The sequence below is a fragment of the Tetrao urogallus genome (genome assembly GCF_951394365.1).
Source record: "Tetrao urogallus genome assembly, chromosome: 1".
Taxonomy (NCBI): Eukaryota; Metazoa; Chordata; class Aves; order Galliformes; family Phasianidae; genus Tetrao; species Tetrao urogallus.
Window position 1 is genome coordinate 109,856,159 of NC_136813.1, and position 26,165 is coordinate 109,882,323.

The following is a 26,165-nucleotide window of genomic DNA, read 5'->3' on the forward strand; positions in this document are numbered from 1 at the left end:
GTACAGACACTCCAAATTTGCAGCAGTCTCCCAGCCAGACAAGGAAAAGCAGTATCGAAGGCTTCCGGTAAGCCAATAGCCTCACACTGTTCTGTCAAGAGGAAGAGGAGATGCAGTTTCAGGCACTCTTTCTGCACTTCACCCCCCAAAGCCCAACCCACTGCAACCCTAGGCACTGTCTAAACATAAAATCAATCCTTTCTCATCTATTTTCAACAAGGTTTCTTTTAATCTTTCCATTGCAGAGATGTTCAGTGACAGTGCCGCAGGGAGCTGATAGGAAGGGAAATATGTTCTCTACTCCATATACATTGCAGTTGAGCGCATCAGCTGTCAATGCCAATGGAGAATTGCCCACAGTAACATGCCTGGAAGGCGTGTACTCTAACCCAAAGCAGGCTTGTGATTTTGAGAAGCAGAATTGACATATTGACAGTGGTCAGAAACTGGCACATCTGCCTGCAGAGGCCTAACTGACTTTGTGGAAGGCAGGACAAATAGCCCTCTTCATGCTGCCCTCGCTGCTGATCTCTGTTGCCTCTGTGCTTCCTTTTGGTGTCCAGGAAATATGGTCTCTCTGGAACAAAGGCTCTCCTGAGAAAATAGTTCATTTTTGGGTCGTGGCATGATGCGTGAATGTGCATCGTTTGCTTTTCACCAAAATAGTTTCATCTGTTGTATCTGCTTTATGATGGGCCTGGCTTGAGCACACTGAACACAGAGCAGGAATGAGTCTGACCTCCTAACCAAGCACTGGGTGTAGACTATTGACCGTGTCTACACCGTAAAACAGAACAGAGTAGGGGACTGTTCCTCGTTCCTGAGACCAAGTGGCTAGACTGGACTCATTCATTCTACACTACATTTTTGTGCTACCAGTATCTTGTTATAATATTTGTGGCTTTTATTTTAAATTTCAACATAGCTGATGTAACCTGAAAACTCTGTTTGTAGCACATTAAAATGTTGTTTGTAAAACATGAAACTGAAGTATGTTACAGTGTTACATGCCTTGGAACACAGATGAAGGAAATGAAGGAGTGTTTAGAGGATGTGGAGCCTCTTGAGGTAACTATGGAAAACTGCGTAGGAGAAAATACATAAATCTATCTTCTTATTGGAAGCATTGGTGTGTTCTAGGTAGCCAGGTGTTCTCCTGATGCTTTGATATCGTCTTGGAGATATTAGTCAGCACTGTCCAAAAGTATACCGAAAAGCTTACTAGCAGTTTAGCATTATGTGCAATCAATGATACAGCGTTAAACCTTGCCGCTTGTCTCTAATCTATTTAGCAGTATACGGATATGATAGCAAAACTCTAGTTTCATTCAAGTCTGTGTAGATGTGAGGCTTAAGCTCTCCCAGTACCATAACTCAGATGTAGGACTCTTCATTCTGAATAATACAGGTGAAAGAACTGATTGGTAATAGATACCTATGTGAGTTTTGTTTTCTCTGGGGCAATGAGACCATGTGTAGCACAGAAAACTGTAGAACATGGGTATACACACAGAATATCCTTGGATGTTGCACATTAGAGCGTAGAGTCATAAGCAAACCTGCAGCAGGATGTGCTCTTGGTGAAAGTGTGAAGGGATAGGGGTGACAAGAATACCTACAAAATGGCACAGTAAAAATACACCTGAGTAAAAAGAACATGTAGGCCGATTATTCAAGTAGAGAAGAGTACTCCTGACCATATTCTGAGAGCCTAAATTTTTCTGCACACCCTGAGGCTACAGGAAAGGTATATGCAAGGGACTATCCTGGGTCATAAAAGACAACATGTGGCAGAAATTCAGACCATCCTGGTAGGAAACTATCAGCCTGTAGATATGCCACTTGTAGTGTATGGCATAAGGTTCTTCTATTCTGTACATAAAGTGCAAAGTGCTTCTGCTTTGCTGAAACAGCTGATGGAAAAATGAGACAATCCCACAGTTTTGGCAAAATATACTTAGGCAAATTATGATAATTCACACATGGAAAGAGCTGTTTATTACCAGGCACCAAGACATACTGAGCGTCCAGCAGGACAGCAGATCACACCAAGCAAATTACCAGGGCTCCATGAGATATGGGAAGAGTGGGAAATAAAAAAGGAGCCGCTGCTGCAGCTGAATGAATAAACCCTGTAGCAAACAGGAGGCCAGGATGTCCTGGTGCTCAGATCATCAGCACTCAGGGCAAACCCAAACTCACTTTGGAAAACATTAACAGGGCTTCTGAGGTGTTTGCCTCACAACCATGCCACTGTTTCTGTTTTCAGCACTTTTTTCTTCCTTCATAGTGCTACATGTGCCTACTGCTCACTTCAAATATCTGAAAGGTGATTGCAGCAAGAGCAGGGCTGGTCTCTTCTCACTGGTGACAGGTGACAGGATGAGGGGAAATGGCCTCAAGTTGTACCAGGGGAGGTTTAGGTTGTATATCAGGAAAAACTTCTTTACAGAAGGGGTTGTTAAGCACTGGAATAGGCTTCCCAGGGAGGTGGTTGAGTCACCATCCCTGGATGTGTTTAAAAATCATCTGGATGTGGTGCTCAGGGACATGATTTAGTGGTGGGTTGATAGAGTTAGGGTAGTATGGTTAGGTTGTGGTTGGACTTGATGATCTTTAAGGTCTTTCCAACCTGAGAAATTCTATGATTCTATGATTCTGATTCTATGTCTTCACTTCTATTCATTTTCCTTCCCACTTGCTAGGAAATTTTTGCTATGTGATGACAAGAACTACCTGAGCATGACATGGGACCAGGGACAGCTTCTCCATATCATGAGCTGAATTCTGCAGGGTAAGTGGAGATAGGAATGTCAGTTTTCCCTTCCTATCGATAAGTGTGCAGAGTTGACATAGTCACATGAATACACAACAGATACACAGTTCCAGTATTGCATATTTAATGATTTCCATGACAGATTCAGTCAATAACTTTAAAAAGAAGCGGTTACACTGCCGTGGTTACCTGGTCTAAAGTGAGGTGTCCCTGCCTATAGCAGGGGATTGGAATTAGATCATCTTTGAGATCATGTTCACCAAGTGGAGGCCGTGCTCGACCAACCTGGTGGCCTTCTATGATGTTGTCACATGCTGGGTGGGTGGGGGGAGAGCGGTAGATGTAGTCTACCTTGATTTTAGAAAGGCATTTGATACTGTCTCCCACGACATCCATATAACAAAGCTGAGGAAGTGTGGGATAGACAAGTGGACAGTGAGGTGGGTTGAGAACTGGCTGACTGGCAGAACGCAGAGGGTCGTCATTGGTGGTGCAGAGTCTGGCTGGAGACCTGTAACCAGTGGTGTCCCCCACGAGTCTGTGCTGGGTCCGGTCTTGTTCAACATCTTCATCAGTGACCTTGATGAGGGGACAGTGGCCACCCTCAGCAAGTTTGCTGATGATACGAAGTTGGGAGGATTGGCTGACACGCCTGAAGGCTGTGCTGCCATTCAGCAAGACCTGGAAAGGCTGGGGAGCTGGGCAGTAAAAAACCAGATGAGATTTAACAAAAGCAAGCATAGATCTTGCATCTAGGGAGGAATAATTGCATGTACCAATACAGGCTGGGGAATGACCTGCTGGAGAGGAGCTCTGCAGAAAGGGACCAGGGTGTCCTGGTGGATGACAGGTTGGCCATGAGCCAGCAGTGTGCCCTTGTGGCCAAAAAGGCCAATGGCATTCTGGGGTGCATTAAAAAGAGCGTGGCCAGCAGATCGAGGGAGGTGATCCTCCCCCTCTACTCTGCCCTGGTAAGGCCTCATCTGGAGTACTGTGTCCAGTACAAAGAAGACAGGGATCTCTTGGAAAGAGTCCACCGGAGGGCCGCAAAGATGGTGAAGGGCCTGGAGCATCTCCCCTATGAAGAAAGGCTGAGTGAACTGGGTCTGTTTAGCCTTGAGAAAAGACGACTGAGAGGGCATCTAATCCAGGTCTATAAATATCTAAGGTGTGGGGGCCATAGTGGTGAGGCCAATCTCTTTTCAGTGGTACATGGAGACAGGACAAAGGGAAATGGCCGGAAGCTGCAGCATAGGAAGTTCCGCACGAATGTGCACAAGAACTTCTTTACAGTGAGGGTGACGGAGCACTGGAACAGGCTGCCCAGGGAGGTGGTGGAGTCTCCTTCTCTGGAGATTAAGACCCGCCTGGATGCCTACCTGTGCGACCTGATGTAGGGAACCTGCTTTGGCAGGGGGGTTGGTCCCGAAGATCTCTAGAGGTCCCTTCCAACCCCTACGATTCTGTGATTCTGTGTGATTCTGTCCCTTCCAACGCGCACCATTCTACGCTTCTGCGATTCTAAGACCGCGCTGCACAGCATCTGGGGTCCTCCTAGCCGGCAGGCGGCGCTGTGAGCCGAATAGACCGGAAGTGCTCTCCCGCCCCGCGCTCTCCCGGCCTCCCCGCGTGTCCGGTGACCCCGTCCCTCCCCTCCCACAGGCGGCTGTGTGGGCGAGTCATGGCCGCCTCGAAGCCCGTGGAGGCGCCGGGCGGCGGCGGCTCCGGCACGGGTCTGTCCCGCTGGCAGCTTGCTTTGGTGCTGGGGGCGCCCATCCTGCTGGGCGCCGGCGCTGTCTACCTGTGGGGGCGGCGAGCGGCCCGCCGCGGCGGGAAGGGCGCGAGCGAGCGAAAGACCCCCGAAGGGCGGGCCAGCCCCGGCCCCTATGGCGGCGGCGCGCAGCCCGATGGGCCCGGCCACGAGGAGATGGTGAGCGCGTGCCGCGGCCGTTGGCGCGGCCACTCCCCCGGCACGGCCGTTGGGGTGGGGGGAGGGGACAGGCGTCGTGCCTAACGGCCGGGCCAGGGTTAGCCTTCGTAGAAACGCTGTCGAAGCTTGCGTTTATCCCGCCGTGAGTGACTTTGCTGAGGGTTTTCAGGCAAAACTCCCCAGCAGTTGAAGGGCGATTTCAGAATCGAAGTCAGAATCAGATGCGCGGTTCCCTTGTATACCTGTCTGTGGGAGATATTTCTGCCGTTGCTTCCCGTGACTGTATCCGCAGTCACAAGTGTACTGTGACACTCGTGTCGTGCTGCTGGGAAGTTGCAACTGGTAAACACACCTCCAGCGTTACATCTGGCAGCGTGCTTGAGTGGGAGAGCAATCAGTGCTCTTGTTTTAGTTGTGTTGAAGTTCTTGTTGGCGTACAGCAGCTAGTTTTAAACTCGGCTGACTGGAGCTAGCTTAGAGCCACGCTGCCATTGTTAAGTAAATCCCATTAAGGTATTCCTACTTTTTTTTTTTTTTTTTTTTTTTTTCTTTTTCTTTTCATTCTTGTAAACGACCTAGATACTCTGTCCTGGTCTGTGTGTAGTGAGAAAGCTGTTTAGGAGGTATGAGAAGGTAATTTTTAACCCTTAACACTTCAGTGATAAAGGTTAATGTTCTGTGAGCGATGGACCGGCAGTGAGGGGAACACAAAGGAGTGGTGGAGAAGGTGACAGCTTCACAGATAGGCCATGATAGAACCGCAGTGAGCTATAAAACCTTTGCTGGACCTGGAGGCAGTCATTTGGGTATAATGATTTGTTCTGAGCCAGCGATGCACAGAGGACTACTTTGTTGTAGTAGGCTGCAAACAACATCTGGTGCTCCTGTGACTGTTTACTACAGGTGAGCTCCAGTTTTTAGGCTATCTGTGCACTTTGTTCAGCAGCAGTGATTTTTCTGTTAGTGTACGTTAGCTCTGCATTACTTGATTGTATTTCTGGATTTCAGTGTGTACTGTCAAGTAGTTTGTAGTCATTCCGTTGTTGAATGTGAAGCAAGAAATATCTTTTGTAAGCAGCTTTTTTTTGGTTTGAAACATTGAGTGTCTGCCTCTTTCAAATTGCTCCCCAAAATAACTTGCTGTTGGACCCTGTGCATCTAACAGTAAGTATATGGTTGAATGGTATGACCCAGAGTTACTTGATGAGTGTCATTGTGTAGTGCAACAAAATGATGAACATTACTTAGGAAAGCAGAAGAAGGTGGTATCAGATTTGCCTGATTACATATGACAGTGGACTAGCTGGTCTAAATACGGCTGCTGCAGAGCAATTCATGTGGCAGCTGCTTCTCTCCGTGTGTATGGAAAGGGTTGTCTTCGTGTTCATCATGTCCAAAGATATGATGTCATGTAGATGTCATGTTTCCTCACATTTTATTAGTTATAGATACCATTGGTAGGACTCTTGATTCAAAATACGATCTTTGCAGATGCTTTACTTATTAACTACCTGCTCTGCATTGTATTGGTCTACCTTTCTAATAAGTTGGGATGTCAGATTTTGAATACAGATCTGTATGGCGATTAAGCGTCAGTAATTCATTTCACGGCTTGAACACAAGTGGAAAGTCCTTTAGAAAAGACATTGGTTGGTAATGGATGGGCTACCAAGAGATGTGTAACTGTTTGTCTGGCAACTGTTCTTTTACTTATGTATGCTACTTAGGACTTAGATTATTTTTTTTTAGCTTGAGAATTTATTTAAATCAGCTTCTGCATTCATTTGTTGTTCCATTTGCTGTTTCTGAAGGCACAACCTCAATTTATTATTTTTTTTTCTGTTCTTTAAAAGTATCTAAAGTCTTCTTTGTTCTTTATTTCCACTTATTACTATTTTGCATGCAGTTGAAGCTTTTGTTTTACCTGCTGCAGAAGCCTCACATTTTTTTCCAGGTTGTGTCTGTGCTACAGGAGCCTCCTGGCATAGATGTAGTGGCCGACTGTGACTGGCGTCGTGTTGGCAGAAGCCCTTAGCACAGGTGCTATACTGGGAAAAGCTCCAAGAGTCTTGACATTGCTTCTTTTATAAGCTTAGCTCCTCAACAGTACAGTGAGCTGGTATTCTTTTACCAATTAAGCATTGATGATAAAAATGTATCTATGGATGTTCAAATAAAGGTCAGAAAACCATATTGCATCTGTTCGTTACCAATGTTGTCATTATGGCTCATAGTTTGGATGGAACGTGTTTTAACTACTCAGTGACAGTAATTGCTTTTTAGATGCTCTACTTTGTGGGGAATATTGGCGTAACTTAAAATTGTTGCATTGGTTCATACTCAGTTGATTTGTGTTCTTTACTTACTCTGTGGTAACTTCTTATCAAGTTTGTCCTCCTTATATGAGACGAATGAGAGGAATCAGTGGGTAATGTGTTGGATGCTTCAGTATTTTTTTCCACTTAAGTTGAAATTGTTTCTTTAACAAATCTGTAATAGACCATATCTCACCCATTCACTATTTCATCAAGTTTGAGGCTAACCCTTTGCTTGATATGCCAGGAAGTATTGAGCAGTTCTGTCTGTTCTGTGGCAATGTCTTTCACAGACAAAGCTGCTTCAGTCCACAGCTGGACTTTGCTGTCAAGCACATTTTTGCTCAGTGTTTTCCTCTGAGCTGGGTATGCTTACTAGAGTGCAGTGCTGGGTGAATGTGACCAAGCTCATTGGCTTGTGTGATGCCACATACCAGGATCAACAGCCAGCAAGCATGGCTTCTTTCCAGGATCTATTTTAATAGCATTTGCTGAATGTTACCTGTCTCTCTGCTGAAATGTTAAATCACTGTATAAAAGGATTTTGCCTTTGTCTAGATGTATTTGTTTTGGTACTCATTTTGAATTAATTTAAGCAAAAAGTGTAAGAAGTCGTGTCTGTTGTATTGTCCACCTGTTGTGTAATAGATCTTATCAACCTACTGTGAGTTCTGTGTTTCATGTCAGCTGTAGGAGACAGGTGTAGAAAACCTAAATGCGTGTGTAATAGTGGTGGAACAATTGCTGGACTCCTGGCAGCTCAGGCAGCTCTTTTATTCATGGTAGGCATGGATGGCGCTCATTTAAAAGGAAGGTGACAGATGAAGAACATTGACCACTTGTGCTGTAAGTTTGAACTTGATTGTTTGTAACACATCCTAGTTAGAGCTCTGAATTGGTAGCTTATATTTGTGGAATATCTATTCTCCCATTGTTTTTATTGCTAAGGAGAGTTTTAAAACCATTTATGCTTGGTTAAAACCTTTCAGTGTGGTTCTGAGATAAGACTTGAAGTGAACATTAGTCAAAAAAAAAAAAAAAAAAAAAAAAAAAAGGAGGAAAGATGGATATTGAGTAGTAGTGAAAACAATACTTTTTTGGTGCCTGATCGTATCAAGAGAGCCCTCTTGCTTGGAGAGGAAGAAAGTGGTGTATACCACAGTTTCTTTGGAAGCTGATGAATTGAGATGGATGGCTGGAGTATTAGTCCCCCTTCTCCATGTTGTCTGTTAGCAAAGGGCTCATACAAATCATGCAGATCCTTTTCAGTCAAAAGAAAATACTGAAACACGCCACTGGTGTTCCTTTTTGTAAACTCCTGCCATCATTGCTGGCAGCAAATTTCTCATCCTGCTTTAAAAAACGACATCCCTCAAACCCAACCAAACTTGTAATTCATTTGTATCAGCATTGCTGGAGGTTGCTGTGGTTTCTTCATGCAGCTGCCTGCCTTTTGCTGTGAAGTGGCTGCTGTTTGCATGGCAGTTTCTGAACAGTTTGTGAGGAGAGCACATTTGCTGAGGTCAGAGTAATAGTTAACAGACGTTGGCCCATGCTGCCTGGTCTTTGGAAAACTAGGAATCTGCTTATTTGGTTAGCTAGATAACTGATCGCTTCTCAAATACACAAGTGTCCTCTGGCTTGAAGTCTAGGTTTTAAGACTTGTAGTGAACAGCTGCTAAAAGCAGTCCTAAATACAGAGATGTGGTTGGGTTGTTTTTTCCTTTCCGAGTTGCATACAAATTCTGAAACGTTGTCAAGATATGAAAAAAAAGCATTTATTTTTACCGAGTTATATTTTGCTCATTTTATTGAGTATTTTGTAACATAACTATTATAGAGACATGTAAATGGTGGGTGTCAGGAGTGTGTATTAAACAGCAGAGTAAACCGTGACGCATATCAAAAAATCACCCAGCTTTTGACTGTAATGGAAAATCCATACTTTGTTTTGGTGTGGCTGTGTCAAACATCTGTATGACAACCCAGTCCAGGTCTTAAAAAAAATAATAGTAAGAAAAATTGTACTCTAGAGGAGATGTGTTAGTGAAAGTTATTGTAATTGCTGCCTTTATGTTGGCACCTGTGGTCCTATGGCTCTGCGGTGAGAACACCCAAGAAAGTCCTACATTCTCTATGTCTGTGCAGTGTGTCAGCCTGAGATCTCCTTGCTGAAATAATAGTATTAATGCCCTGAAAGTGTATCTTCTGTCTTTTGATGGGACAGAGTGCCACTGGTGAGAATGAAATAAAATTCCCTTCTTGTGAAGTTGGGAGTAGAAGGAAGCCTTGTGGTTTATAAGCTCCGGGGCTTTGAGACGTAAATGCGCCATTTTTGTTATTTCTATTGCACACTCTGTATACGGTTTGTATGGGATTTGTTTACCATCCCGTACCCATGAAAAACAACTGTTTTTCGTATAAATCCCTATCAGATAGATTTATTCATGATACAGAGCTGTATCAGCCCCTGAGTGTAACATGGCAGCCATTTGAGAATGGTACATTGTGAGTGTAGAGAGAGCTATAGCAGAATAATGTGACAAAGCTTGCAGAGATGTGACCATTCATGAGTTAGGAATCTTGCTTGCTTCAGGCAGTACAAGAAAAAAGTTCATTTCCTTCTTGCATGGGCATTATTAATGGCTTTATTACATGGCAGTATGTTATGTTGTTCTCAGACTTGGGCCCTTCTGCCCCCAAATTACTTGCCTCATGTAATGCATGAGGCAGTGAGTGATCACTGAATTGTCTTTTCCTTGTAGCTCACTGTATGTTATTTGGCTTTACTGCTATTAATCACGCCTTGTTCTGGTAACAGCTACTGATTTTGAAGGTTTTCCCTTTGGCATCTTGCCCATATTCTCCAGTGCCCCAGTCCCTGTTGCATACACTTAAGCTTTTCTGAAGGCTTGATGATTTCCAGGAGCCAGCAGAGAACCCCAGAACTAGATTTCTTGCTGCGGGATATGGGTCAGAGCACTGGAGCAGCCATTGCACCTGGCTGTTATGCAGCTGTCATTTGTGGTGTGTCCCATGGCAATGGCAGCACAGTGCAGGGCAGTCAAAGTCCGTGGGATGGAGCAGACGGAGCAGGCAGCCTGCGATGCAGGTTGGGGTGGTACATCCCTGGGCTAAGGGATTTGGCAGTGACCACAAGTTAGCAATTTATCAGTCTTAAGAAGTTTTGATATAGGGGACAGAGGTCTGAATGTTGCAACATGGCTCTCTTGTCCTGGATGTTTTTCTGTTTGATACTGAGTGACTTGAAACAGCAATTAATTGTGTAGGTTATTTCACAAGGATATTTCCATTGTAGAAATACAGAAGAAAAAAAATCAAGCTGACTTCTGTGCATTTAGATTTGTTTGTTTCATGTATTAGTTGTATGAGAAGCAGGAGTTGAAGGAAAAAGCCTTAGAACATACTTGAATTAAATGTAACCTTCCCTTCAGATTTAGGTCTAATTTTTTAAGTAACAATTGATCAAAAATACAATTTTTTGGTTCCTGTAGAAGAATTTGCACTCCAATTCTAGTTTGTGTATCCACACAGTTGAAAACAGTGAGTGGAAAGGGTTGCAGTTAATCATCTTTTACCAACTGGAATTTAAATCACTAAAATAAAAACTTAGCGGTGCAGATTATTTTGTTCTGCGAGCAGTGGAGATGGCACAGATGGCATTCCTGTAAGCCTAGTGACTGGTGAGGCGTTACTGAAGAGCTTTGCTGGCAGTAGAGATATTTAAAAAATACTCTTCCTTATACGGTTTCACTGGTAAGTCTCTCCCCAGGAGAATGCCTGTAGAATATTTCTGTGATATCTGAACACTTGTTTTTTTTTTTTATTGGAACTTAAGGCTGGCACCCACTGTCTGATGTTTCTCATGCCATGGTTGAAAACCAGGCTTTAGAAGAGGCCTGTACTGCAACTCCTAGCCTTCCCTTCAAGTTTCCAGTTTTAAAAATGGTTTAGATGCTAAAAACGGTCAGACTGGCATCAAATAAGCAGACATCAGGGCAAATGGGCTGATGAAAAGATGCTTTGAAGTGTATGTGACAGCAGTCTGGGTGTAGTTGGTGATGCTGGCAGAGAATGAGGCACAATGAGAGACAAGTATGGTCAGAGAAGGATGACGTTTAGTGCTAGATAAGCGCTAGGATCTTCTGTAGCTCTGTGTGTCTTGAATATGAGTCATAGGCCTTTGATGAAAGCCCTTTTTACATCTCGTTCATCATAAGCTGTGTTTATGATAACCAGTTTGGGAGTTACATGCACAGGTTTCCTCACAAACACAGGTGATCAACGGGCAGCGCACAACGTAGAGATTCATTTAGCAAGGTCACAGGCTGGGTAGCACAGAGTTTTCCATCATCTGCTAAGAATGACAGAACTGTGATGGTTCAGCACTTTCTGTTAGCGGATGGATGAGCAGGTTGTGTAAGGCTGTGAAGTTAATTAGCCCAGTGGAAGGGAGACAAAGCAGTTGAGTTTTTCCAGGAAGTGTTTTTCTTAGTTCACGTTCTACTGAGTCAACTCTGATCTCATGGGCTGTATGTATTTCAGTAGCAAACTTTTCCTATTTGAATTGCTTTGAGGGCTTTGTGGTCTTCACACACTTGTCTTTGGAGAAGTATCTCTCAATTTCAACAAGAAATGTCATTGGTTCTTCTGATCACCAGTCACAGTAGATTAAAACCTGTCCCTTTGTAGTGAATCTTCTAGCAGCTTGTCTGCTATTTCCTATGGTTGCACCTGAAATTGTTTTTTTTGTTCCCAATGAAAGGAAGGGAGGTTTTCAGAAGTCCAGGCTATAATTTAACACAGACCTCCATTGTATATTTTTGAAGATGGACCCTTAAGTACCTTGCTTGTGAGGAGCAAAGCTTTTCTTACTCAAACTGACCAATCACTGTTTTTCCTTCCCTTTTTTTCAGAGCCCTCTTGATAGAGCCCAAGCAGCCAAGAACAAAGGAAACAAATATTTTAAAGCTGGAAGATATGAGCAAGCCATTCAGTGTTATACTGAGGCTATCAGCCTGTGCCCTCCTGAGAGAAATCTTGATCTTTCTACCTTCTACCAAAATAGAGCTGCTGCCTATGAACAGCTGGTAAGAAAGTAGTGAATTATGTTTATTCTAAAAAGTTGAATTTTAAATTATGTATACTTTCACTTTTGTCCACTGAAAGATCCCAGGTGGTGATATGGGCTGCATTCACAGCAAGATGCCATTGCTTGCAGCTGTTTTTGTCTTGTTTGTCGTGCTATTCCACATACAACTCAAATAATGTTCTGTTAACTAGAGTCTGTCTTAGGTGATTCTTAAGTACCCCTCTCTTATAAGACAGGGTTTTAATTTCTTACCCTCTGGAATAACTTTCTTGTTTACTTGTTAGTTTTGTTTCTCTTTACAAGACCATTGCTTTAACTGTTGAGTGAAAGGCCTAATATTTCAGGGGATGCCACTTCAAAAATGAAATGTCACAGAGCGTCTACTAAGGCCCAAGCTCTAAACTTTGCACACGTGGAAGTAATTACTTGGTAGCTGTGCATATGTGATATTAGTTTTTAGAAATCAACTAACATGTGTTTTTCATTATGATATCAGTAGATCTGCTTCTAAGGTCAAGTTGGTAGGCTGTATAAAGGAACGGAAAAATTGGCTTTATGTAGTCTGGAGTATCAAATTAGAAACAATGATTAAGAAAAGAAGGCTTGAACAGACTTTTTGGCAGGATCTGAGGCAATAGAACAAGGGGAAATGGCTTCAGGCTCAGGGAGGCTAGATTTAGGTCAGATAAAAGGGAAAAATTTTTTACAGTGGGGGTGATGAGGCATTGAAACAAGTTGCCTAGTCTTGTGGTAGATGCCCCATCCATGGAGACTTTCAAGGCGAGGCTGGATCAGGCCCTGAACAACCTGATGTAGCTGTGGTGTCCCTGCTAAGTGCAGGGGACCTGCTAAGGGAGTTGGACTAGACGGCCCGCAGAGGTCCCTTCCAACTCTTAAGGACTCATTAATTCTGTGATAGAGGACGGATAAAATTGTTTTTTGTTTAATGAAGTACCATTTGTAATACTAATTCACGCCATAATTAATGGCTGACTAAAAAATGTGCGTGGTTCTTTTTCAATTATTAGAAAAGCCTCTTTTGATCATTAATTTTGAATCGTAGAATGGTTTGGTTTGGAAGGGACCTTTGAGATCACCTAGTTCCAACCCCCTGCTATAGGCAGGGACACCTCCCTCTAGACCAGTTTGCTTGAAGTCCCACCCAGCCTGGCCTTGAATGCTTCCAGGGAGGGGGCATTCATAACCTCACAGAAGATAAATGCATTTTTAGTTTTTAATAGTCATAGCCAGTTCTGCTCCTACATATGGATTTATCATTCCTTTGTAGTAAGTGTAGTGAATTGCAATATCAAATCAAAAGCTAACAAACAAATGAAAACAAAAAATGAGTGAAAAAGACACCCCAAAACTATCAGTTTTAGTACTTTGTTAAACTTGTTTGTTGATTTTCATTGTGTTTTCACCCTTTTTCTTCTGTTGTATGTGTACCAGTCTTTCAGTTCCAATGTTACTTCCTGCGAGTATCTGCATCTTCTCCCATATGCTTTGTACAAAAACTGTCTGGTTTCATTTTTCTGTAGGAATTGCTTTTCTGTTTTGTGGCTCTTCTGGTGCAGGTGGCTTCCAGTGGCTCCTGACAGTTTCTTACTGAGAAACTTGCAGAAATAGAAGCCAGCAGGTAGAACCAGAGCCCTGGGAACTGCAGCTACTGTTAGGTGGGCATGACCCTCGAGTTGGTAGCAGAAAGCTTACATCATGCAGCTGAGTAGGGCTTCTTTCATCGTGTTTTTCTGCCCACAGCAAAAATGGACAGAAGTGGCACAAGATTGTACAAAGGCTGTGGAGCTTAATCCTAAATATGTGAAAGCTCTCTTCAGACGTGCAAAGGCTCATGAGAAGCTGGACAATAAGAAGGAATGCTTAGAAGGTGAGTGTCTCTTGATACGTGTACTTAATAGTGCTCAGGCACTTTGGAGATGATTAAACTTACATAATAATTATTATTTTTTAACTTCTTGTAACTACAGTAACCCCTAAATATTTTTAAATGCCATTTATAGTTATAACAGATACATTTTCTTCTCTTTTGAGAAGAAACATTTTACTGTTTTTCAAGTTTAGATCTGAAATAACTGCTGCAAAATAGATCTTACTGTAGCCACATCGGGTATTCTTTGTCCAGGAAGCTCCCTATCTATTGAAACAGAACTCATACATTATGTTGGGTATGTAACACAGGCAACAATCATTCTAATTCTGCATGGTAACAAAGTTTCTTGCTTTTAGAAAGAAAGTTCCAAAAACAAGGTGTTTTCACAGATGGAGGTGCTTAGTCAGAGACCAGTGTTACAGCCCTTTAAATGCGTGTGGCAGGTGTAAAAGGGAAAACAGTTTCAGTACCGTTTTTTTTCCTGATACGGAGGAGGCAGATTGGAATAGATTAGAATAAAAATCGTTTTTTTTATGTTAATGATGTGTATTTGGCAGAATCTGCTGTGTTAAACTCTTGCAATGCTGTTCTCCTGATGCAAGATTAAAAGGCAAATGAATTTTCAGCTAAGCCAAGTACTGTAATAACATCAATGACCTTACAGAGTTGGAATAAACAGGTTATAAAAGCCCTAAGAATGGGCTGCTGTTCTGATAGTATGACTCTCTTAGTCTGTTAGAAGCAGCAGTGTTTGTAATAATTACATTCAGTGCTTGATTTTTAGCTTGCAATTTGCTATGCATCTATTAAATACTTTTTTTTTAATCTGCCAACCATATATGGGCAATATGGTCTTTGGAAATAGAGTATGTTTGTGTAATGGAAAGAAGCAGAAACAAAACAATCTGCCACCACTGGTAAAAACCCCTCTCCACTGATCCATGGTAGTCTGGGAAGATGTTGATGCCTCACTCAAGCCTGGGCACTAGTTTGCAGCTTGCCTATATTGGGCAAAGCGTCTCTGCCAGGCACTTAAAGTGGCAGAGTATGGTATTACTGCATATGCTGTGATTGTGCTGTGTTTTTCCAGGGGCTCTTGCATTTCTTGACCATGCCCAAGTTACAGGGAGTTGTGCTGCATAGCAGTGTAGTATTACAGAAGTTAGACATAAACTCCAAGGTAGGACACTTGCTTTTCAAGTTTATTCAAACGAGACAGGGTTTGAATTTCAAGTCCAAACTCTGCTCATCTTCACTTAATAACCTTATTCATGGGATATTGTATCTGAGGCCTCTGATAAACCTCTTTTGTTGATTTTGTTCTTCGTGTATTTCCATTAATGGAACAGCAGTTTAACTAGAAAATAAATAGAAAGTATCAATAGTAGCATTGCATTAATTAGAAGAAATAAGGATAATGTACCATGAGAGTGCATTTAACACTGCAAAGCATTATTCAGGCATCAATGGGTTAACATTTTCAAAGGCTCTCAGTGAATGAAAGTGATAGGAGTTAACACTGCCAATGTGCTAGCAAGATACATCTTTTAAAGTTGCTTCTTTCCCAAGGCACAGAGGTAGGCAGAAAAAGATGGAAATGTAATATGGGAAGATTTCTTGAAAGCTGAGAAAGGAGTGAGACATGAACAAAAAGTGAGGTTTAAAAGCAGAAATTTATGTAGAGAATTATGACCAATTCCAGATGACAAACCACTTTGGTTCTTTTAATATGCACAGGTTGTTAACTTAATTACTATTCTTAACATTTGAAAATGTTGAGAGCCCCTGCTAGATGTATGAATTTTTACTATATGTCTATGTGTGAAGTCATAAAGATTAAAAATAGTAATAATGATATTTTCCTTCATTTGCTGTTATTACAGGACATGTGTTAGTTTGAGAATAACTCACTGTACTTGTGGCACATTTTAGTGCTTAGTAATTATCAGAATTGGTTGATAATCTCAATTTCTATGTTATTTCCTAGATGTCACTGCAGTCTGCATTTTAGAAGCCTTCCAAAACCAGCAGAGTATGTTATTAGCTGATAAAGTTCTCAAACTCCTTGGAAAAGAAAAGGCCAAAGAGAAATACAAGGTAAGGCTTGTGATGCTGCTGACAAATGCTAATTTCACTTGACTGTTGAAACAGCATTTGTTGATATTCTGGTGACTGTTGTAAGTTTGTCAGTGTCTTCACAAGACTAGTATGTCACCGTTGTTTTATGTTGGGATCTGATCAAACAATTTGAAACCTTTGTAAGAAGAAGGGCCTATTTCTAACAGTCAGGTTGTTTCCTTGTAATAATCAAAACTATGATGGTTTTCAAGAGACAATCCTGAGCTGATGTGCTGCCTTACTTCAGCTTTTCTTGACTTGGAAGATAATGGATGTTAGAACAACAGCAGTCAAATATTCAATTGCACATCAGGTGTTGAGATAAGAAAGTTTATGAACAATAAACGAAAATGGGTAAAAAACTTGTAATGAAAAACTAGGTAATGACTAGCTTAAAATGAGAAGGATGATAATAGAGGAGGTTTTACCCCTAGGTTATTCTTGGCTTTGTAAATAGAAATTTCATGCAGGAAGGATTAGGTCGACAGGGGAATTTCTGGATTTTAGAAAGTGGTTTAATAGTATTATTGGTTTGGGTGAGATTTTTTTTTTTCTTAAAGCCAGAAAACATTGCTGAAAAAAAATGGTGCAGAACAAAATCTCATCCTTTTATCCATGGTCAGACTTCCTGATTCTGTCTTGATAAATATGATTTAATCCCTCACAAATTATTTGCAACAGTCACTGTTCTTCTGATCCATTTATGTAGATGGGTGCTTACATTTGTACTTTTCTATTTGGACACTCAGATTTCTTTGCGTAAGTGTTTGGAAACTGCAGCAGCAAGAATTGTGGAAGTATAGAGGTAGCCTGGAAGAGTCATTTTAAGTGGCCTTAGGTTTATGTTAAATTATGTTAAATTATTCTAGCTTGTTATTTGTGATTATAGTTCACCTACTGAAATGCTCATTGGCTTTGAGATGCTGAATTTCTTTTCTGTCGAAACTTACATAATTGTGTGACATCAAGGTAACAAAAAGAAAATCCTCCTTTTAGTATGATAGTGGTAGCATCATAAAACAGATGTTCTTTCTGTCAGGAGTATTATGACTGAATTTAATAGAGAGGAGTGTATTCAGATTTCACTTGCAGGAAAGATTGAATCGTAATTCTCTTTTGTAAAAACTTTTCATGGCTGTGCAAAGGATTTTGCATTCAAGGTGTTATTTCTCATGCTTCAGGTGAAATATTTGGTGTCTGAGCCGAGCCCCAAGTAAGAATTAGGATATTGCCATCTGATCTTACAATCTAGTGAACTGACATTGTATTTGTGTTTCAGAATCGTGAGCCTCTGATGCCCTCGCCACAGTTCATTAAATCCTATTTCAGTTCTTTTACGGATGATATCATCTCCCAGCCTTTGCTTAAGGGTGAGAAATCAGATGAGGATAAGGATAAGGAGGGAGAGGCTTCTGAAGTAAAAGAAAAGTGAGTGTACAGTACAGTTGGAAATTGTTTGCTGTTGAAACTGTTCTTAGTGATTTTGATGTGCTTTTCAGTTTAAGTTGCTGTTATTTTATAGTACCTGCCCAGGGAGATCCTGTGGTAATAAAAGAAACCTATGAAGTAAAATCTGTATTAAAAAGGAAACTAGGAGGGCTGACTGGCTAATTCCAAACTGCAGATGTCTTTGATCCCTTACACAAAGGAAGTGCAAAATGGGGCAGACAAGCCAAAATTTTCTAAAATACTGTGATAGAGAGTAAGAGAAAACTAGAAAGTACTGAAAGTGGCTCCTGAAGAAGGGAGTATGTTATGCTGAAGGAAGAGAGCAAATCATCCTTTGGATTGAAAGGGAGAAGGAAGAGCTCAGAAAAAAACCCGTCTATTGATGAGAACTGAACAACAGCAACTGAGGCTGAAAGGATATTTGTGTTTTTAGAATCAAATGCCTCATAAACAAGTTTCATTCTGACAAAGAAAAGCTTGAGTGCTTTTGCACTAATTTTTTTTTTCTGAGTGAAGTTTGAGTACTAAGTAAATGGGGCTTTGACTTACTATGCTGTTTCCAGTTGATTATTTGGAAGATAACCACTGCTGTCAATATGGAGACCATTGCAAACAGCACAATGAATTTTTAAAATCAGGATAGAGTGGCCTGATATTCAGGCAGATTCAGTGAATCCAGGACATGTAGCTGAGAACAAGGCAGCATTTACTGTAATTTTTTTAAATCTGAAATCCATTCGTCCGCGTATAAACTGCACGTTGCTAGGTTCACTGTTCATTTTTCTGACCTGCTGTGCCATCTTAGCCCTTCCGTCTTAAAGTAGAGATTCACACAGTCCTTAATGTGAAAAACATTCAAGGGACAAATGAAGCAAGTAGGTGGAAAAAAAAAAAAAATATCTTTCTTTCCAATGTTACTGTGGCATTTTATGTCTGAATTGTTCTGGATCTGTGATGGTTCTGCCCAGGAATATTTGTTACTTTACTTATAATGCTAGTGTTATAATTTAGTATAGCAGAAATTAGTTTTAAAGAAAAGTCGGAATTGAAATTGCAGTGTTCAGTGAATACAACTGTTCTTACATCATTTACAGCTCTGGCTATTTGAGAGCAAAACAATATATGGAAGAGGAGAACTATGACAAAATTATCAGTGAGTGCACAAAAGAAATTGAAGCAAAGGGAAAATACATGGCAGAAGCTTTGCTTCTGCGAGCTACTTTCTACTTACTTATTGGCAATGCAAATGCTGCCAAACCAGACCTAGATCAGGTCATCAGCATGGAAGATGCAAATGTGAAGGTAAGAATCTGTCACAGCTGGATTGAAGTTTGGGTTGAGAAAACATATGTTAGATAATAAACTTGAAGTATAGCTCAGACCTTTCTTTGTTTTTTTCCAAGTTTTGAAGTGCTTTCATGGAAATGTTTTAGTTTCTCTTACTGTTTTGTCTTTTTTTTTTTTTTTTTTTTTTTTTTTTCCCTGACAAATAGTTTTTTCAAGGGGTTATTTCCAAAACATCTGTGCTAAGTGATAGAAACAAAAGAACAAAGGAAGCTAAATCAATTAGAGGCTTATGCAATCTGAAAATTAAGTTAATAAATAAGAAGACATTAATTACAGTTGCATATTGAACTGCTAAAAATGCTGGTTTATTTGTATGCATAGGGAAACCATCTTTGAATTAATTTCTGGGGGGTGGTGCAAATCCTATGGGATGGAAGCATAAGATGATATATTTGAAACTAGGTGAAGGAATTTACTTGTTTTATACTCAACGTGAAGTTTATTCCTTCTTTAGAATGAATGATATCTGTCTGTAGGAGAAAGCAGTCACTTGACAAGTTTAGTGTAATTGTAACAAAGAGCTAAACTGGGAGGAGTGTTGGAGTGGTTAATACTTCTTGGAACTTGTTTTTTTTTTTTCAGCTCCGAGCTAATGCTCTGATCAAACGAGGAAGTATGTATATGCAGCAGCAGCAACCTGCACTGTCCACTCAAGATTTTAACACGGCTGCTGATATCGATCCTCAAAATGCAGATGTTTACCACCATCGAGGACAAGTAAGAATCATTAGAGATTTTAGTCCCAATACTCAAATAATTCAGTGTATACTAAAAGAATAGTAAAGAGCTAAAAATGCCCATAGGCGTGGGCTGTGTATATATACATCTGAACTGTTTATGGTAGAAAAAGTTAAAGTCCTAATTTGGAACTGTTGCATTCAGATCTGCAGGTTGAGGTCAGGGAGAAGTAGCTAATTGCTGTAGGAGACAATGCAGAGTAACAGAAGTTCAGCCCTCTGTCAATATGAACTCTGACTTGAAAGTATTAGAGCTTATATATACTTAAACTGCTCTGTAAAGGGGCCTGATATGTCAGAGCAGTAGCTACTTGGAGGGAAACTTTGTTAGAACAAATGCAACCACCTGTTTTTGTTAACTCAGAATCTGCCTTGGTACATAAAAGGCTTACAGATAGGGGCACAGCTAAAGCATAGACATTCAATGTTTTTTTTACCTATGTTTTTAACACTGATGATGCTTTCTGGGACCCCAGATCCCTGAGTTGGTGAACTTGACTGCAGTAATTCCAAGCCAACTCCACCTTGTTCCAGCTGTGTGCTTAGGATTCTATAGGGCCGGATTAGATTCACCCCAGGGTATTCCAAGAGCTGAGTGATGTTATCATAGGACCTCTCTGAATTATGTTTCAATGGTCTTGGACATTAGGAGAGATTCTGGTCAACTGGAAGCTGGTAGACTTTGCCCCAGTCTTCAAAAAGGCAAGAAAGAAGACCCTGGTAATTATAGGCCTATCAGTCTCACTTTGGTGCCTGGCAAAATTGTAGAGATTATTCTGGGAGTTACTGTGAACAACTGTAAAACAGTGCAGTCATTGGTAACAGCCAACATGGGTTCTTGAGGGAAAGCCTTGTTTCATGAACTTAATCTCATTTTATAATGAAGTTACTCACTTAGCTGACCAAGGGAAACCAGTAGATGTTGTCTTGTTGATTTCAGCTAAGCTTTTGATACTGTTACTTGCTCACAGGTCAGGTTCAAAGGGTTACAGTAAATGTGTTTTTTAGATCAGGTTGATGTCCAGACTGTAGTGGAGGTCCACAGGGCTCCATTTTAGAACAAGTTGTGTTTGGGATTTTTGACCATGTAATCAATGATTTGGATGTAGAACTGAGAAGTATACTAAGTTTGTGAACGATGCTAAATTGACTCCCTTGAGGGTAGAGAGGCCATGCAGAGGGAGATCTTGACAAACTAGAGGGTTGGGCAGTTGTGAAGTTTAACAAGAATAAATGCTGGATTCTGTAACTGGGATGCAGCAGCCCTGGATCTGTATACAGACTGGGAAACAAGAAGCTGGAGAACAGCTTTGCAGAAAGGGGTCTTGGGGGTTCTAGCTGTCAGCAAGTTGAATGTGGTCCAGCAGCGTGTCCTGGCAGCCCAAAGAGCCAACTGTACCCTGGGGTGCATCAGGCCCAATGCTGCCACCAGGCAGGGGGAAGGGTTGTCCTGCTCTGCTCTGTGCTGTGCAGCCTCTTGTGAACGAATCAGAATGTCAAAACACCAGTTGGGAAAGCCAAAATATTTTGATGTCCAGACAGTTCACAGGCATTAGCTGCAGCGAGGTAATGTGACTTGAGAAAGTATGGAACAGTTTTGGAGACTGGACAATAAGCTCAAGCAATGATGACAATACGCCAGTCTAAAATGAAGGTGTTCTCAATCTCTACACATGAACGTTGCCTTTTTATGTATGAAGTCGATGTTTCATTGGTGGCCTTATTGTTTTATGACAGTAATTTTTTTTTTTACTCGTGGTTTTTGTAAATTTCTAGATCTAAAACTGAACTGTGGACAATATGAATAACTGATGCTAATTGAATTATCACTTAAATGTACGAAGCACAGATTAAATACAGAAATAGGATTTTCTTTTATTCTGGTTAGCTGAAAATTCTGCTTGACCAAATTGAAGAGGCTGTGGAAGACTTTGATGAATGTATCCGATTGCGACCGGATTCTGCCTTGGCTCAAGCACAGAAATGTTTTGCTCTGGTAGGTAATGTTATCTGGACGCTCTAATTTTAAAGATTTCTTTTAAGCATACTTTGTTTCTCTGTTTTCTTCCGAGTTTATGGAAAAGTAGTGCAACAAACAATATATTACAATAATAGGGCAAGGAAATAATGATCTCTTCATTGGAATAAGGATTTACTATTATCTCACAGTGCTCACTATTTAACAGTAGGTTGCCTTGCCTGTATTGTGATCGAGAAGCAGAAATTTGCAATTTAACTGTATCACACAAAGCTTTATTTAACTCAGTGTTATGTAAAATGTTGATCTTCAAGAAGATAGAAACAATGTTTGAAGCTGCTGTGGTATGTCTGCATGCAGAGATCTCCAGGGGTCAGCTTTGCGTGGTGTGAGAAAGGAACAGTTCTAAGCTTGTAATGTCTAGGCTTTTGAAGTAGAGGGAGGCTTTTGGCAACTATTGGATCTTATGGATTCCTCCTCTTACCCTTTCTTTTCTAGTAGTCCAGTCTGCTAGGAGGCTCAGAAACATGGTGGGTTCCTAAAAAGCAGGTTTGATAGGTTCACCTCCTAGAACTTGGAATTGCTGTCACATGCATCTCTTGGGGAAGTGAGTAGGTCCGATGAACCATATTTTTCTTACTATTTTTTTTCTTTTTTCTATTTCCTTGAATAGTATCGCCAAGCATATACAGGGAATAATCCTTTGCCTGTGCAAGTAGCTATGAAAGGCTTTGAAGATGTCATTAAAAAGTTTCCAAAGTGTGCTGAAGGCTATGCTCTTTATGCTCAGGTACATTTTACTCTTCCTTTATAAAAACAACTGCATTTTTTGTGCCTTTTGTCTTGGATAAGGTAAAACTCTTGAAATAAAAGTCTTTGAAGGTAAGTTCTGAGGTAACACACAGTGCTTGAATTTATGGGTGTGGGGGTGCTGGGATGGAGGAGGTAGTAGGCAGAATTGGTGCAGCCAGAAGGTAAACAATGAGAATAAAAGATGGTTATTAAGACAGAAAGGACTGAAGTACGCTTCCTATTGAATTCCTGCATATATACAATATCTCATTTGATTAATGGCAGGGATTCTGTCTCTAATTTGGGAGTCATGCGTGCAGAACTAAGGTAGCAGTTTTGTTCTACTACAAATTATATACTCTGTTTGGTCAAGGAGATTAAACTACTGATGTTTGAAGTACACTTGTAACAAAGAATGCACTTTGTTCTTTACGAAAACATGCTGCTGATTGTAGTAATATCAGATGTTCTGTTTTAAAGCAGGGGGTTCTATGGAAGCATGTATTTCTGATTCCTTTTGATCAGTTCAAAGAAATAACTGAAGCAGAAATACATTAAAAAAGGAAGTTGAGATGTGCATGTATGGACTTCCAGAATGATTTTTATTGTTATTTTTAGTTGCAGTGCTCTTTAACATGTTACTTGGGGATCTCGTGTTACAGATGGTACTGTGATCAGTAACTTTTGCACATAACAAGCAGCCTTCTTCTGAAAAGACACAATTTTGAAACAGGCTTGGCCTGCTCTCTGATAAGAGAGCTATATCCAATCTAATGTTAGAATTAGCTTAGCTGGGGCTGCAAGGTTTGATTACATATTGATACATAGGTTTCTCTTTCGTTGCAGGCACTAACTGATCAACAGCAGTTTGGCAAGGCTGATGAAATGTATGATAAATGCATTGATCTTGAGCCAGACAATGCCACTACATATGTTCATAAAGGGTATGTATCGAGTTTGCAATCCTCTGGGTCAGGGACAGTTGGCATATTTAGTTGAATCAATCCAAACTGAAGGTAGGTGTTGAGAAGTTTAGCCAAAAGTGGCTTTGCAAAAACAACTTGGTGCTGTTGTTTCTGCAGTTTCTCTTGACGGAACTGGAAATGAGATTGAAATTTCAGTAAAGTTTCATCAATAATCATTCAATTGAGTATCTGCTTGAAGTGTATCTGACTGTCACTTTAACCACATCTTAACGTCTGCCGTGCTCTACCCTTAAATGTGATCTGGGTTATGGAGAATATGTGAAGTTCTAAATTTTCTCTTTTCTTTTCAGTTTACTTCAGCTTCAGTGGAAGCAAGATTTAGACAAAGGTTTAGAACTCATAAGCAAGGCCATTGAAATTGATAACAAATGTGATTTTGCATATGAAACCATGGGAACGATTGAAGTGCAAAGGTAATAATGAAGCACAGTGTTAAGAATTCTGAGTTATTTTTGAAATACAGCAGTCCTTTAGCTTTCCCCAAAGATCTTAAACCTTTCTTAAGATCATCTCCAAGTGCAGTGAGAGGCCAGTTCTTAACTGTTGTCTTGATTACTGTTCTGTAACTCTTGGGCAAAGCCTTGCTTTTATTTGTGGTATCATTTTGGTTTATGATCTGGCCAATTTCATACTTACTGGATAGCGTGTAGATGAGTCTGTGTGTTTAAATAATCCCTTCTGCATTTAAAATTACTTCATTAATCCTCATTAGAATTCCTATGTATCTGATGTAGTCCTTAAACATACCTTAATGGACTATTTGTACTGAGAGTCCTGAACTGTACACCCAAAGCTGACCATTCGGTTTCAGAAAAGGTGCTGCAGAGATGCAAAAATTAATTTGCTGTTCTTAATTGGATAATGCTTTGGTTTATTTCAGAGGTAATCTAGATAAAGCCATTGAAATGTTCAACAAAGCTATCAACCTGGCCAAATCTGAAATGGAGATGGCCCACCTCTACTCGCTCTGCGATGCTGCCTACGCCCAGACAGAAGTTGCAAAGAAGTATGGATTGAAACCACCAACACTGTAAAAACAAACACAAAACAAACAAGAGGAGGAAATGACTTCACTTTAGAAGTTGCCCACTTCAGTCAGCCCTAAAGACGCTGTTGCAAACCATGTTGAATGGTGGAACTTAGTTTTTTCCCGTTCGTGGTATTGTCATTTGCTACATCTGTTAAATGTTTAGGTGTTGTGGGAATGGTTATTCAAGGGAGTATGCACTGTTGCATCTTGTTTCTTCTGCAACAAAAACCTTAAAGCGTTTTAAGAGGAAAAAAAGTTGCAGAGGAACAAATGGAAGATACTTAGGCCATGCAAATAAAAACTTTATATTGGTTCATTTTGAGTGATTACGTTATGGGTGATTTTTGCTTTACTAAATAATATTACAGCATGTTTTTTTTCCCCCTGTTGATTTTAAAGGTAATACTAGTCAGTGCTGTAAAATAGGTATCTCTTTTATATTAATTCTTGAGGGTTGATTTTAATTTTGCAAAAAGGAAAAAAAAAAAACAATTTACAAACTGTTTGTTAACAGATTTTTTCTTTTTTAAAGCCAGTAGCTGTGAAGAGAATTCTGTAAATATATGCAAGCATGCACAATCTTCCCTTAAAGCCCTTCCTACCCTCTGCATTACAACTTAAAAATAGTCTTGTGGCAGCTATTAGGGAATTAATTTGATAGTCCTTATTCTCACCCCAGAAAGCCCAGGTGTCCATGTAGGAGAGCTAGTACAAAGGTTTTTTGGGGAAAGAGGCTAGGTAATGCTACTTTACTGCAGATTTTACTGGAAGAGATGCCATGTTCCTGTGCAGCAGTCCTTACTTGAATGTCACAAGAAATTGTTCTGTAGGGTTCTGAGAGACTTTCAAGGATAGAAAGCACTGCTGGGAGTGGAGCTGCCAAGGTACGGTCATGCTTGCTTGTGATCTGTCCATTGCTGAAATCTAAGAGTTCATACAACTGTCTAAATTCTCTTCTTTGGTCCCTAGAGACTTCTGTGTTCTGCTCTAATCCTTGTAATAGCCCTCTGCGGGATTAAGTGAGATAAAGAACAAGGCATAGTCTAAACCCTCAAATCATGGATTCAGAACCTTTGCTAGTTCCCTTGTTCCTCAGGCCCTGTATTGTCTAAGATTACAGATACTGAACAAAAGAAGCAACTGTTTGGCAAATAGCAGGTTGGCAAGTTACTGCTAGCATAAACACTCATCCTCTAACTATGAACTTCAGTGAGCACTTCTCTGCTGCTTTGGGTTGATCCATCTGATACTGTAGTCAGTCTGTGGTGCCTCTCCCTGGGCTGATGTGGCTGGATAAAACTCATGCAATTATGTAATTGATGTCGCTTAGTTTACCATACATTGATCTGTGCTTCTACCCGTTCTAAAATCATAGATTTGCTTGTGTTGAATTTTCTAATGTATTTCACCTCTTAAAGAAATGAACCAGACTGCCATCAAACTGTCTTGTTCTCTCCTTGTGGCACTCCATAGCAGCAGCTTGTGTTTTCAACTTGACCTACCTTTCTTCCAGCAAAAACAATTGAGAATGGAAATGGTGAACTGTAGATGTGGAGAGTTAATCTTTGTATTTTAGTTAGCTTACTGATGTGATCCGAAATCGTGGTGTTGGCATAGAATTGAAGGCACTGGAAGGTACTTGCAGCTGCTAAGGACATTGTGTGTAACAAGTGTCAAATGCCTTCTGGAACTTGCTATCTCTG

General features: G+C 40.7%; 1 protein-coding gene across 1 annotated transcript; it reads left to right on the plus strand.

Annotated features, from left to right (window-relative positions):
• Positions 1 to 4,457: 4,457 nt before the first annotated feature.
• On the plus strand, positions 4,458 to 24,466 carry TOMM70 (translocase of outer mitochondrial membrane 70; the record flags this gene model as incomplete). The annotated part of the gene is made up of 12 exons (XM_079549214.1): positions 4,458 to 4,706; positions 11,959 to 12,132; positions 13,896 to 14,022; positions 16,013 to 16,122; positions 17,423 to 17,571; positions 18,687 to 18,894; positions 19,522 to 19,656; positions 21,565 to 21,672; positions 22,328 to 22,444; positions 23,293 to 23,390; positions 23,723 to 23,845; positions 24,313 to 24,466. 12 exons carry the CDS (start codon positions 4,458 to 4,460, stop codon positions 24,464 to 24,466), a joined length of 1,752 nt encoding a protein of 583 aa, XP_079405340.1.
• Positions 24,467 to 26,165: the final 1,699 nt, after the last annotated feature.